General features: G+C 32.1%; 1 protein-coding gene across 1 annotated transcript in view; it reads left to right on the plus strand.

Moving 5' to 3' along the window:
• The window catches only part of LOC127732089 (MAM and LDL-receptor class A domain-containing protein 2-like), a 134,818-nt gene that overhangs the window by 116,646 nt on the left and 2,095 nt on the right, over positions 1 to 16,077 (plus strand). The window contains exons 68-82 of the mRNA XM_052241143.1: positions 1,354 to 1,457; positions 2,069 to 2,201; positions 2,769 to 2,941; positions 4,126 to 4,207; positions 4,916 to 5,105; positions 6,362 to 6,534; positions 7,677 to 7,790; positions 8,549 to 8,659; positions 10,150 to 10,264; positions 10,640 to 10,747; positions 12,050 to 12,087; positions 12,738 to 12,912; positions 13,782 to 14,062; positions 15,277 to 15,428; positions 15,835 to 15,991. Of these exons, the coding sequence (XP_052097103.1) occupies positions 1,354 to 1,457; positions 2,069 to 2,201; positions 2,769 to 2,941; positions 4,126 to 4,207; positions 4,916 to 5,105; positions 6,362 to 6,534; positions 7,677 to 7,790; positions 8,549 to 8,659; positions 10,150 to 10,264; positions 10,640 to 10,747; positions 12,050 to 12,087; positions 12,738 to 12,912; positions 13,782 to 14,062; positions 15,277 to 15,428; positions 15,835 to 15,991 (2,106 nt within the window). The remainder of the gene's footprint in view (positions 1 to 1,353; positions 1,458 to 2,068; positions 2,202 to 2,768; positions 2,942 to 4,125; positions 4,208 to 4,915; positions 5,106 to 6,361; positions 6,535 to 7,676; positions 7,791 to 8,548; positions 8,660 to 10,149; positions 10,265 to 10,639; positions 10,748 to 12,049; positions 12,088 to 12,737; positions 12,913 to 13,781; positions 14,063 to 15,276; positions 15,429 to 15,834; positions 15,992 to 16,077) is intronic.

Raw genomic sequence — 16,077 nt, forward strand, 5'->3', positions numbered from 1 at the left:
TTAATTGCTTTTAAATCATCGTTAGAGAGAATCATTAATTCTGTAAATATTGAAACTATAAAAATCGTACATAAATGGACGTTACTATAAGTCAATGTTTCATTCCTTTTGAAATATAAAATCAATGTTTAGTATTAGTTCTAAACACATTACTCTCAAATACACTGACGACATAACTAACGGTCTGGCAATGCGGAGTTGTTAAAATTACAACTGGTGTTGCAAATTCAATTGTGACATCAAGCACATGTAAAGTTTGTTCAGATAAGAATTTTATTTTCAAAGCGAACAATGCACGTTAAATTAGAATAATTATTTTGATATGTACGTACATGTTATATCTTTATTTGATCCAAATATAGAATCCAAAATGCCTGAAAGATATTTTACAGCAAATCTTCATACTAACATACTGGTAAAAACGTAGTTTGCAGTTTGTCCAAACGTATCTGTTATTTATAAATTCTTTATAATAGCAAGATAGTTTTGGATAATCATTTTAATTTTTCTGTTAATTTTTTAAAGTTAGAATATGTTTTTTCATGATTACATATGAGACAACCATCTTTCAGAGACAAAATGACGTAGAATTTAACAGCTCTAAATAACCTTAAGGTTATATTTTTCTAAAAATGTTACATTTGACTGTTTACTATAACAATATATATAAAAAAGAAGATGTGGTATGATCGCCAATGAGACAACTCTCCACAAGAGACCACATGACACAGAAATTAACAGCTATAGGTCACCGTACGGCTTTCAACAATGTGCAAAGCCCATACCGCATAGTCAGCTAGAAAATGCCCCGAAATCACAAATGTAAAACAATTTAATTTAGAAAACTAATGGCCTAATTAATGTACAAAAAAATGAACGAAAAACAAATATGTAACATAGCAACAAACGACAACCACTAAAATTACAGGCTCCTGACTTGGAACAGGCACATACATACAGAATGTGGGGGGGGGGGGGGGGTTTAACATGTTAGAGGGATCCCAACCCTCCCCCTAACCTGGGGAACGAACTATAAAAATCGGTTGAAAAAGGCTGAGAGTTGTCTCATTGGCACTCATACCACATCTTCTTATATCTATTTACTCATCAGATGGATACAAATAGAAATACATATAACAATAATAATAATATGCTTATTTCTTTATGTACAAAAGTAAACATGCTGTCGTCCCAATATTTTCAATTAAAGTATTATTGAGATAGAATGTCAGAAAAGTTTTTTTTACAGAACAACATCGTAACATAAAAATAAGACCTGAAAAGACTTTAGAACAAGAAAAAAGGTATTCCTTCATTTATATTGTAACCTAAGTTTTGTTTTCTTTTTTGTAGATAATGTGATAAGTGCCTGTTCTTTTGAATCATTGACAGAGGCCGGTTGTTTGTTTTTTAACGATCAGTCGGGTGCAGACGATGCCGACTGGAGAAGACATACTGTAAGTGCTTTCGTCGTAGGACTTACATTGTAACTGGTTATAGTACACCCATTTTGTTATACAATGTATTTATGTGAGTTAAAATGCCTTATAACTGAAAACAAAACTGTTATTGTAATCGACTTAGTTTAGATTGAGACTGAGTTTGTATTTAGAGGGGATTTCGATATTGTTTCCGTATGTTTTAACATTTTAAGGGTAAACTATAAGTTGTGTCTTTGCATTTTTTCGTTGTTTGTTTGTTTGGTTCATTTCTGATTTTTTGAAGTTTCATATTTTATTTACTGGAAAGTACACAGGTGTTAAAAGTATTTCAAATTTTCTGTGTATGATGTTATGGATATTTGTTTGTTTTTTCGTCTTTTCATTAAGACATGGTGTTGTGTGGCCTTGTCGAACGATTTTTTCTGCGGCATTTATGTTTTTTTCGAAACAATCTTTTGGTCAAAAATTGTGTTCTTTTAATATTGTTAAAATTGCAGTAAAAATAAAAAACTTTTATTTTTAATGTAAAACTTTTATTTCATTAAAATTTCACAACATTAAAACATATATCGTCCAATTTGCTTTCTTTCTATTCATGAATATGTTGCTAATACATAACTTTGTAGGGTGCAACAGGTTCAACAAATACAGGTCCAGATGAAGCTGTTGGTGGTGATTATTATCTGTACATAGAGACCTCATCGGGAACTATGGCATTGGGAGAACATGCTCGATATGTATCAACTATTCTGAATCCAGGTATTCTACAAAATATAAGTCGTGATTGGAATGAAATCTCCCTAAGTTTTAGTGGTTAATGATAAACGAAGCTTAAGTTACCATTACAAATACGACGATGGAGAATGCAATTTAGTGTTTGAATATTCAAAAAGATATTTATACATAAAAATGTATAAACAAAAATACCGACCTCCAAGGTAATTTCAAAAAGGTTAATCAAACGTAAAACTATATCAAACAACGGAAATGTAAAGCAACTGTCATATTTCTATCTTGGTACAGGTATTTTCCGAACATTTGTCCTCACACACTGTAAATTTATTTAGGACACTTAATCAGCTACAGATTTTGATTCCAATTACAATACATAACAATACATATCAGATCATGATTAATAAGAAGCAAGGTAAAGGCGGACCACAGAACACTAGATAGATATATCCAATTGCATTTGTCTAGCTATGACTCTTTTTATTATCAGCAATATTATCATTTGTTTTTGCCATGGATCATACAGCAATATGCGTTCGAGGGGTTTATGTTGACTTTGCCATAATTATACTCTTGATAAATTATGTATTACAGATACAGAGATTTGTTTATCGTTTTATTATCATATGTATGGCGACACCATGGGAACATTAGAAGTTATTTTGGACACACCGGAGTTCAATCAAACCATCTTCAACAAATCATCTGACCAGGGTAACCAATGGTATTTTCAGAAACTCTATATTCAGCCTAGAAATAATCTGCAGGTATATTGAAGAAAAATCATGTTAATGTTTATTACAAATGGTATTGTTTATCTTTAGAAATACAAAATATTATATAGATACAGTGAAAGTAAAATAACTCTACGTCATTCACATATGCAGTTATCCTTAACTGAATTTGATATCTTCATTTTCTGTAAAATTAATGTGTACAGTAAACACTTAAGGATTTTACTGCACGAGACATTGATTGTCTTAACCGTATTTGGCACATTTTTTTGTAAGTTTGGGTCATCAATAATCTTTCATCTTCGTGTTTGATTTTTCCTTCTAACTGTTTTTATTACAAGCGCAACGAACGAATCTTATTAGACGAAACGCGTGCCTGGTGTGCTAAATTATAAGCCTAGTATATTCGATCAGTTGTTTTGTTTAACCTTGAGATATTTGAAAAATCGTCGGGTCTGTATATTTCCAGAATGTTTACCGGGTCATTGTGATTGAATCTGAGTTCCATTGACAGGTGATGCATGCATGCATATTAGCTCATCATAGACACTAGGCTTTAAATTTTTACGCCAGACGCGCGTTTCGTTTACAAAAGACTCACCAGTTACGCTCGAATCAAAAATGTTTAAAAAGGCCAAATAAAATACGAAGTTGAAAACAATGACTTAAAATTCCGAAAGGTTTTGCCAAATACAGCCAAGGTAATATATTACTACAAGCACTAACTGAAATGTGGATTATTAATTGACAAGATATGAACAATATATGTGAAGGTGAAATTAAAGAACTTTGCAAGATGCTTTTCCTTTTCGCCTTTGAGAAGGTTTTTTGTAAGTTCTGCTTAGTGTCAGTACATACAAAAATCGATCAGTAGTGGTTTAAAATCAGATCCCGTTGGATATCAGCTTCTGTTCAAATATCAACCCTCAAATTATATCAACCGTTAATAAGTGTCAATGACTAAAATGTGGACCTATAACGTTAAATACTTCTTAAAAAAAATGAATGTAATACGTTTTTAATTTCATACGTCTATAGCACCTTTTTGGATTGATCTTCATCAGGAACGCTCAAAGCCGAATATTTTAAAGCCAAGGATGTATTAGAACCGAAACAGATGAAGAGCAAGATGAAGATGATAAAAAAAGGGCATACAAATTTGACAAAATGCACAAAGGATTATAACTGAATAAAGTAATTGTATTATGTCATTTTAGATTGTGTTTAATGCAATTGACGGAAATGGTTACCAGGGAGACATAGCATTGGATCATATCATGCTGTTCTTAGGGGAATGTGGTATGTTTATTACATTTTCTCATGTTGTTCTCTTTGCGAACGTAATTTGTGAACGGCACACCATATACTGTCAATCAGCTCCTTTAACATTGATGGTGTTCTTTGATAAATGTAGTAAATTTGTTGGACAATATCATTTTTTTCCCGGTTAATATGGTAAGTCAATTCAGTGATAAATTTTCTAGTATTGTAAGCAAAATTAAATTAAACTCATTGTACTGATTCGAAAATATCATATGACCATACTACTGTTAGATGTTAGAACTACGGAGCGCATAATACCACACCAGAAACATTAGTTTTCTCGATATATTCCTGTTTAATGAATGTTGATGGTTCCCTGAAACATAGTATATCCAACTTATATTTTGTTTTGCTAATATGTCATAAACTTTGGAAATAGTTTTTTAATTGTGTTTCACCAGGGTATGTCTTTTCATTTGTTTTAGTTGAAAGTCTCAAGATTAGGAGAAGATATACTTATGAAAACCAAAAATAGCATCCCCGCGTATCATTATCAACCTATAGCTTTAACTCCTTCAACTCAGTCCTATATTACACCCTTTTTAAATCATATTCACAAAGCAGCACACAGATAAGACAAGTCTTAATTGTCCTGTTAATAACAATACGCGTCAAATACAATTTGATTATTGGGATGAAATATTAAGATTGTTCTGATTAAATGTGCTGTATAAATCTTTTCAGGTAACTACACTCTTTCTAATGTAAACAAGGAATTGATGGTTTCTATTCGTTTGGTGGGTGGACAAACTAATGCAACAGGACGATTAGAAATACAAGATGCGAAAGGAGGTTTCTTTTTACCTGTCTGTTCGGGTTATCAATATTGGGACAACGATGACTCCATGGTGGCTTGTCGACAGCTTGGATACAAGTAGGTTTGCAAGTCAATCGATGTAATTTAAACAATACTGAAACCACTTTCAGCACCATTAGCTATCTCGGGGTGGTAAGGTTTTATTGGCAGAGGAAGTAGGAGTTCCCAGAGAGAACCACCAACCTTGTATATTGTAAATTTAAGACGGATTCATAAGGTTTCCCTCTCACTTCTAATGAATTTAAGTAAAACTTACTACTTGGAGGGGAAACGTTAATCAACAATACAGACCAAATACGAAAAGGTTTGAAATGACGCACACACACAGTAATACACATCCCATTTTGAATTGGTTATTAGCATACTTTTTTTTATTGAAGGCTTGTGCCATAATCTAATTATTGATAGTTGATTGTTGATTGTATGTCAAATAAATATAGAAAGGTCATAAGAATTTAAAGCACCATCCATTACATTTTGAAATAAAGAAAAGTAAAGTAACAAAAATAACGAAACGGAAAGTCCCGTATCAGATGGCAAAATCAAAAGCTTCAAATATATCAAACGAATCGAAAACAACACGATCTTTCTCATGTTAGAATCTAATTCCCTGTCAGAGTTTGGCTTTTCAGTGGGTCTTTTGTCTTTTTTAGCTCCTCAATGTTTGTATCAGGTTTTAGATTTTCAAATAATTTAACTAAAACAAAGTCATTATAATAAACAGCAACAAAAAAGAACCATACTATGTTATCCAATGAGGAATTTTGCAAGTGTTGATATAAAAAACTATAGGTAAAAAACGGAAATTGCAATGGAAACGGGTGTTTTCATTTGCATAGCTTTCTCATAAAACATTATCAAAATTATTTGGTGTCTTTAATTACTCTAATAGTGCACCAAACATTTACAATAGAAATAAATCCGTAAATTACTTATACATGTTAATTTATCGAGAGAAATAAAACTAAACGATTATTGGTTTGAAGTGATTACTCATTAAAAACAATCCCTTAAAACAATATTTCTCAAGCTTGTTACAGAAAAAAAGTATTAACAAATATACCGAAAGTTATATACAGAAAGGCGTAAGTCAATTAAACCCGACACAATTCCACATTAGAGTATATCAACAAACAGAAAGAATGGAAAACAACTGTCATATTCCAGACTCAGTACATGTATTTTAAAGCATTGTAAAATGTGCATATCTCGTAAATAGCTGTAAGATTTAAATACGGAACATGATTCTCATGCTAAATGTCTTTTAAATTCTGTTCATCTGTTTAAGCTAACTATCCAATACTTTATTACAGTAATTCGAGAATGCATACATTGTCAGAGTACGGTAAAGGTCGACCCCAGAGGTCTAGATTTGGTTATACCTTCTACTGCGACGGTACTGAGGATAACCTTAGAGGTTGTGCTAAAGCCACAGTTTCATGTTCCACCTATACTGATGTAGTTGCTTTAGATTGTTCAAATACAGGTAAGTTTTCTTTTCTTTTTAAACAATGACCAATAAGAGTATTTTACTAGGCTATTGGTTTACGTGTTTGCCACTTTAGTTTCTGGGGGAAACTTGTTACAGAACTGGACTATTTGCAATCTGAAATGTTTTCAGATGGAATATTCTTAAGAAAAGGAATGGCAGCAACGGTTTGTTACATGTACATGAAACAATACAAACTTGTAGGCTGACAATTGCAGGTGTTCAAAGTGAAACAAAAACAAAAATCACTTCGTCTAGTGGAGTTTAGTACCAGACGATTTGGCGTTTTAATAATGAAAAATCTGGTTGAGAACGATTATAAAGAGGTATATAAATGACAAGGAAAACATTCACTATTGTGTAATATAATTGTACGACACCAACTCTAGTCTTTGACTATGTATTTCTTGAATAACCTAACCCAATTACGCTCCACGCTAAAAGTTTACAATACACAGACAAATTTAGGCAATAGTAGTTACCCGTCGTTCGAAGCTCACGAATCGGGTACAAATCAAGATACAAGTCAAGGTAACAAATAAAAAAAAACTAATTGGATCGAATGAACTCCAAAGGGATCTTACTGGGTGGGCCATCACAGAAAGCATTTTGGTTCTAACTTTGCGTATATCATCCATTCAAGAGTATCGACACCAAAAGGGCTTAGACAGAATAGTCAAATTGTCTAAGGTCAGTTTTAGATTTATATAAATTTGAAAAAAAATTATAATTCTTGGCGGTAAGAGGAATATATACTAATTAAATCGCGAGAAATTAACACCTTTAATAGTATTATTACACTATTTTATCTATTTTTTCAATAGAATTGATAATAAAACTTATAGTATTCATTTATCTTTTGTGGCTTTTTACGCTATAGTAATCAAACACCATTAACACATGCACACTATTATACACGTGTAATTGTTGTGATTTGACAACTGACAAAAACTCTTGTTTAAATTTCTATGCATGGAAGTCAATGCAATATGTTTACATTTTGTATTGATTAACACGAGGACACATACAAATGCAGATTGCAAATATTGCACTTTTTTTATCTCTCATTCTTTTGTACCATGCAACACACTTCAAATACTTTTTTCAGTTAACAGAAATTTAATGCATATATCTTTTAGAATGTTTTGAGAACGAGTACAGTTGTGGTGACTCAGATAAGACGTGTATTTCCATGGGTTTGGTATGTGATGGGAATGTAGACTGCCCTAATTTAGCAGATGAACAGAATTGCGGTGAGAAAAAATCGTCTTATAATCAAGCTTAGTATGTCAGATTTACTCGTGATAGTGTTTAAACAGAGTGTTTTGATGTGCAAGACGAATGTATTTTTAGAAACTATTCATTTTCTTTAGACCATGATGTCATACAGACTACATCACTAATAGGTTTGTGTTCTAATTATCTATAACAACAACACATACAATATATATAGATTTATAAAGAGCATTAAAATTAAAATACATAAAAAAAAAAAACATAAAACATAATTGCAAAGCAACCAATTAACAGTAGTTAAACAAACATCTTAACAAAAATGCAAGTACATGTTCCCTAACATATACAAAACTAAAATGAATAGCGTCAGTTAAAAGTACATGTATTAAAAAAATTCCTAAAATATAAGTTTTTAAGCAGACTTTGATTAATTATCACAATATACGTTTGTCTTACCTTATTTATGGTATATTACTTAACGTTTAACTGGGAGCCTCAAGCCGTATAAGCAATTTATCTTCAATTAGAAATTCTGGCAATTCTGATGTAATAAGTAAAGAACCTCGATTTTGCCATTGTCTCCAATGTTAATAAACCATTGACGTCAGTTGTCCTTTCCAAAACCGTGGTTCTTTCAATGCACTAAGGTATCATCCACCGATACAAACCGCCATATAACCAAGGTCGCTGAAAGTTGCGTTAAATACCAACAAAGAAGCAATCAAATATTTTTGTGTTTGTGTCAAATCTTTAGAAAATTTGTTTTCTATTTTAGCATCATGTGGTAACGATCAGTTTGAATGCAGTAACCATGAATGTGTTCCATTGATTAACCGCTGTGATGGAATGCCAAACTGCATTGACAAATCGGATGAATTCAGATGTGGTATGTTACTTTCATAGCATATGTGAGGTGATGTATTTTATTCTGGGTGAAATAGGTTTATATATTTTGTTTAATTACCTCAATCATACAACAATCGATTTAGCCAAAATACAGGAAATGGTAATCAATTTCCTTCCTAAAATGTTTTTTTGATGTAGTTGACATTCGTTCAAAAAGAATCTTGGAAAAGCACAACGTAACGTTACGGTTACCATGGTTACACACAATCCTGCATTAAACTTCTCGACTGTATCATTTTGCTAATGTTTTTTTTCTTCAAATACTACCCAATTTAGATTATCTTTGATGATTGTTTTAAATTTCAGGAAATTGATGGTAAATTAATATTTCCTGTTCCTTTGCATTCAAATGTCAATTTTCCTTACATTTTGTTACTTTACAGACGTCTAATGAACAAGTCAGTCATATATAAAGCTGTTTTATTTTGGAAATGTTATTGAAGCTATTAAACCAAGAGTTCCAAACGGGGAAGTTGAAATCATCCCTTCGTAAATTTTACGGACGCCATCACGAGTTGCTTGACCGTTATGCAATAACCGTTTCACAGATGATATCGGATATGTTCCTTATGTCGTAACTACAATACCCTCCCTTTTCACGAATGTGACTTACCGAATTAGACTATTTACCGGATTTGTCATAACATAAGCAACACGACGGGTGGCACATGTGGAGCAGGATCTGCTTACCCTTCCGGAGCACCTGAAATCACCCCCAGTGTTTTGTGGGGTTCGAGTTGCTTAGTCTTTGGTTTTCTATGTTGTGTCATCTGTACTATTATTTGTCTGTTTGTCTTTTTGTTTTTGGCCATGGCGTTGTCAGTTTGTTTTCGATCTATGAGTTTGACTGTCCCTCTGGTATCTTTCGTCCCTCTTTTATTGAGTTAGAATTGTTAAGATGCGATTTCTGATTTTGGTAATAGTAATCAACGTATATGATGGAGGCAAAATTATAATTTTTAATTGAGCTTTTGTTTAAATTTAGTTCAGTTTTTGGGTTTTTAGGTTAACAAAAGGTCATGCAAAGAAATTCAAATTAGGATGAAGCTTTTAACTTTTAAATACTTTGGATGAGATTGACAATCAGATTAATCTAAAATGGGTTAGCAAATTTGTGGATTGGGACTTGTGAATACACCCATTTGAATTCTTAGTTCACCAGTAAAACGTCTTAATTTGTAGTAAGTAGTAGAGCAAAATTAAGTAAGCTGGTAGTCGAAGTATTATTTCCAGGTAAGATGAAATGTTTAACAGTTTTACTGTTTACATGTAAACTAGGAAGTTAAAAACTCGGCAAAGCTTGCCGATCTCTTACAAAGCAAGAATCATTTTCATATCACATTTACCTGTATTTGTCCCGCTGATGTTTAAACACCAATTTATTATCATCATCTAATCATCTTACAAGTCGAAGATCGGTAAGCTGTGTTACTTAACAATACTACCGTACGTGTTGCGTTTTTATTACAGTGCAAAGAGACAGTAATGGCCAAATCTCCATATATAGAGATGGAACATGGATTTTGTTATGTTATACCACTGACATCACTTTAGCAGAATACCTGTGTAGCATAACAGGATACGGGTATGCAAATATTTAATTTATATAAACGCTTAATGTAAGGCAATTTAGTTTTGTATATAAACTGAACACGTTTTTGTAATATTGGTTTTAATTTTACACAAAAGTCATGATGTAGGACAAACTTTTTTTCTTCACATAATTAACTTAATTTGCATGTATTACCATTTTCGAGATCTATTTAGATATATGCAAATGTTGTAAGACTTTTTACATACTAAAAAAGATAATACAGAAATTTGATCGTCATAAGCCATATGGATCTTAACGATACATTTGTAAATATACAAAGTGAAGGAATAGCATACACAATTCTGCAACTGTTGTAGTTATTAATTTAACAATAACAAATCTTGAACATGTTTTATCTTTTGCTAGCTCTTACAACAGTCTCTCTGCTGGAGTAACAATAAATGACGGGTTCCTCGCTCAACCTGGCTCGAATCCCAATGGCGTTATTGCAAACTATATATTATATTCACAAACGTAGGTATATATATATTCTCGTATCAATAATACAAAAAAAAATAGACGACATCTATATATATACAAATGATAAATCACACTGTAAAAAGAAGTCTACATTTTGTATTACAATAAGGTATTCCATAAGATTTTGACCTCTAAAATATTTTACCTATTTACTCATTTTCATATCATGGACTATCCGCAATGTTTATATCAACATAAAAAATGAAAACAACACGTTATTAATTTAATGCGTCCGAAGCGCTTTTCTGGATTTACCTTCATCAGGAACGCTCAGAGCCGAATATTTGAAAGCCAAGGATGTATAAGAACTGAAATACTAGAAGAGCTATATTACAAAAAGTACCTAAAAAATATCCAAAATTCATAAGGATCAATTCTGTTTATAATGACATAATACTGTCCAAATTGGGTCAGAAAGTAATTCCGAAGTAATAACATATTGTGAAAAAAAGTGTTGGCAATCATCCGGATTATTATGGTACATTGTACTGATATTATAAATGACTTCAAATATACATTCTGAAAATCTTCCACATGCTGTTTAATTCTCAGTCATCAGTTGAACACATACAAGTTGATTCGCCATGTAAAAGAAATACTCAAATTGCCTGCAGTTATGAAAGTATGATTTTGAGTAGGATAAGTTTATCTCATAAATTAAAATAACACTTTATAAATTTCGGGCATCCAAGGAACTTTTCTGGATATACATGATAGAGCATCAGCGCTAACACAGTTGTATATACAGTATAACAGAACACATCTTGACGTCATATATACATTTTTAATATGACCGTGTAATTGCACCTGTGGTGTACATCTGATTCTTTTCAAGAGCAGGGTCAATATTTATTGTCTGTAAGAATATAAATGAAAGATAATTTTCTTGGTTGTTCCGATGTTTCAAAGATCGATCTGTATATCAAAATAAATCATCCATGTTTCATTATATCAATACAGAAAATGACACTTACGTTTTGTCTTCTGATAAATTCATGAAAATAGTTCAATCGTCTAAAATCAATGTGAGTTTATCTATCATTATAAAATGGCGCAAACAAAATTCTAATTTTCAAAATATTCTGAAAATTAAGCTGGAGATCTTGTAATAAACATATTCAAATCTCAGAATTTACCGTTTTTGTACTTTCATGATAGTTTTGTTTCATATCGAGTGAGAGACGACGTTTGTGCCATCCAAGGTTCGGGTAAAACCAATGATCATAGTTTGGTATTTTTTAATTACCGTTCTTGCACGAGACACATGAGAGAAATTATAAATGTATTTACTTTCAGGTCCTGTAATACATTAACTCTCCAGTGTGGGGACATAGGTTAGTACTTATAAAATAATCAGTGCATGCACTTAGTATATTATAATTTTTTTACACTAAGAAACCTTTGATTTGTTATGGGTTGAAGATCTCATTTACACATGGATAAAAGTGTATGTACCGATATATATTTTTTTTAATGAATATGGTACTGTAAATATATATGTTTATATATTAAGCTAAATATCGCTGTTTACAAATGGATTTTATTTGGTTTATTTGTTATATTCTCATCAATTTCATTTATGTTTTACCAGTTGGTGGAAAGGGTTGAACCTTTCCTATCAATAGCGTAGCGTATTATGGCTGGTAAGTTACTGTATATGATTATGTTTAAACAACGGTATTGTATAATGCAAAATATACAAACATACGTCATTTGTAAAAGTCAGAAAATGAGCTCATAATTAAAACTTCGGGACGCATAACATGATCATATACCCAAAAAAGAATAACTGTCTTAATGTGAATACGAAATAAAATGTGTTGACGCAAAAATACACAAAACACCAAAACAGCTTGAACAGGTCGTCAAATGTAACAATATGTAACAAAATTTACACATACATGTTACTCGTATCCCTTTTGACATAAAATCTCTTTTTCTATCCAGACTAACTATTTTTATTCTGACATTTGTTCTATTATAGAGTGCGGAGTTCCTTCTGTTTCGTCAACATCTGTTGGCTCGTATGTACTGTATGGTAATGATGCCGTCCAAGGAGAGTGGCCATGGCAAAGCTTGTTCTTTATGGATGGAAGTTCTGGATGTGGTGCCACGTTAGTTGACCCTTACTATGCAATCACAGCAGCACATTGTGTCGAGTAAGGTTTTTTGCAATGTTTTTAACTACAAACATGTTAAAACGAAATATCTTTGCAATTAAATAAATCTCTAAAGCTGACAAACTTTAAGGTTCAAACTTTTCCAATTGTACTTTCAGTTAGACTTTGTAGTTTTCTCTCATTTATTGGTTTTGTTCATTCTAATATAATACGAATCCATATCTGATATTTAAGAACAACTTCAGTACACATCAAGTAAGGTGATAAAATTCAATCTTCCGTTTGTGTAAGAATAAAAGTCGTAATGTGGAATGAGATCTTTATGCGATGGGTCAGTGTCTTAACCTGCAAGCTAAATGTTGTCAAGGTCTTAAATTGTTAAATATAAGTTTCAAGTTAATGTCACATTAACCAATTATGCTTGTTTGGGTTGCTTAAACAATTTTGTCAATATAACGTAACTGTAAACAACTGTTATATATGTGGAAGGTTTAGCTTGCTATTAAGCCCAGTTTAACCTACAATTTTCTTCAGCAATCTCTGCACCAAGTCATGAATATGAAAATTGTTATGTGGTTGTTCCGTTGCTTTATATACTACTAGTCTAGCGTTTGGTTTTGTCATTGTGTTAAGGACTTTCCCTTTTTTTGGAGTCCGAAATGTTTGTTAAGCAATTTTTGTTTTAATTAATCGATTGTGTCTAATTAGCGATAATGTTATTTTGATTGGATACGGTTTGGTTTTTCGGGTGATGCATGCATAGCTAATACGCTTACCCGACCGATGCGTTTGAGCACGTTTCATTTAGAGTATGTGTGGTTCAATCATTTTTTTTTATTGATCTCAAAATTCTGAGTGGATTAACGATATTTGAACACTGGTAACTTTATGTTAGTTCTCATTTACAGGAGTTGGAGTTCCTTTATGATTCATGTTGGGGAAGTCAAAGAATCGGAAATGTTGGGACCCGACGACCATGGACAAAGAATAGCAGTAGCTCAAGTAATATCTCATCCTGATTATCGTGGAAGCAGTACAGGTTGGAAGTCAGACGTAGCAATACTAAGGCTTTCGCAAGCAGCTAACTACAATGATAATGTCAGACCTGCCTGTCTTGCAACAGAAATCGAAAAAAGTTTTGAAAACTGTTATATAACAGGATGGGGATATAAGGAAGATGTTGAACACGGTATCAAATGTTTTTTTTTGGTTATTCAAGTGTTTTAATGTTGATTATTGTTTTTATTTCAACTGTCTATTAATTTGAAAGAAAAAATCGATTTGGATTGATATGTATCAGTCATTAAACACAGATTAATCTTATTGTTTGCTGTTCCACCATTTTTTCAATGTTATGGGAGAGTTGACTGATTTTAATTTCGTTAACCCTACCACATTATATGTGTCCCTTTTCTAAGTCAGGAGCCTGTAATTCAGTGGTTGTCATTGTTTGTTATTTGTCATATTTGTTCAACTTTTTTTCCATAAATCAGGCGTTGTTTATCTCATTTGAATAGTCTCACATCTTGTCCTGACAAGGCCTTTTAAAGCGGACTATATGAAATTTGATATGTGTATTGTCGAACGCCGTGCGGTGGCGAATAGTTGCTGACATCCGTTACATTCAGTGTCTGGTGGATAGTTTTCTCATTGGCAATCTCACCATATCTTCTTTATATATATATATATATATATATATTTATTTTTTTAATCTAGCCCTTTATATTCTTAGTATCTTTTATATAATGTTTCCCTGCATACATTTCATTAAAATTTTTGTGAAAATATTTATTCGAAAGTTAAGAACAATGCTGTTTTATAAATGCAACAAGCAGATGCCTACTATCTTCCATTTTCATCCAACATCTGTAAGTCTACTATATAATTGTTAATGGCGAATACCATAAGACTTTTTCACTACCACACCCGTTACAACCTGAGACACCAGTTAAATCCTAAAAGCTCCTAGGGTTGGTAGGATGTGTGATATTAGAAAAGCCATATTATATACACTAAATCATATACTTCGAGTAGATGTTTTTTTTTCATGTGACATGACGCAATTTAGACAAAGGGTTTGATAAAACCTTGCAACGGGACTGATATTGATTCCTTGACGTCATACAGATAAGAAGTTTCAAAACAACTGTTCAACCGTGATTGATATCGATGTCATCAGGGATATCTGATACAGCACGGTTGTCGTATTTACTATTAGGTATGTAATAAAAAAAAAGAATAACAGTCGTATTTTATTGACACAAACCATGCTTTTTTTTTGTAATTCTACTGTGTTGAAGACCAATTGGTTGCCTTGGACTGTTTTCTGCTCTTTGGTCGGGTTGTTGTCTCTTTGACACATTACTTGTTTCCATTCTCAATTTTAAATATATATATATTCAGTATCATCAACACCAGACAACTTACAGGAGGCACGAGTAGATGTCAACGTAGACATAGACAGATGTAACAAATCATATCAAGCCATTGGACTTAATCTGCCACCGACATCTGTTTGTGTAGAAAATAAGAACCCTTATGCTGCAGCATGTAACGTAAGAATAAATAAAAGAGATACCAAAGGGACATTCAAAGTCAAAAATCAACACATGTACATCTAACTTGTGTTCCATTCTATGCACACGTACTGGTCATATTTAAATAAAATATTCAATCCTGTAGATTGAAAAATGGCAAATATATCTGGTTTTCGTACAAAGTTGCAATTGTTGAAAATTTTGTGTCTGAATTTTGAATCATACTTATAATTATTATTAAAAACAAGCAAGAGATAGTATTTTAGCTTAAAAATAGACATTTTTGTTGTACCTTCTATGAGATGGAAGATTGCTTTAACACATTAGCTTTCTGTGACTTATTTTCAAATATCTTACAGTATTCATTTAAAAGATGACATTTACACGAAGATGTTAATTTCTGTAATCAAATTTCTAATTTAAGGGCGATTCAGGAGGACCTTTAGTATGTCAGAACAAGTATGGTCGATGGGAATTAGTAGGAGTAACTAGCTTTGGTATAAGAGGATGTCGTGTAGACCAGATCCCCAGTATTTATCAAAGCATACCATATCACATTGATTGGATTGTACAGAACACAGGTAATAGGAGGGGAATAATTGTTATTTTTATTTTGTAGAACAATTATCACAACAATATATAATTTAAGGCTGCAGATCAGTATATA

The sequence above is a fragment of the Mytilus californianus genome, unplaced genomic scaffold (genome assembly GCF_021869535.1).
Source record: "Mytilus californianus isolate M0D057914Y unplaced genomic scaffold, xbMytCali1.0.p SCAF_22, whole genome shotgun sequence".
Classification (NCBI taxonomy): Eukaryota; Metazoa; Mollusca; class Bivalvia; order Mytilida; family Mytilidae; genus Mytilus; species Mytilus californianus.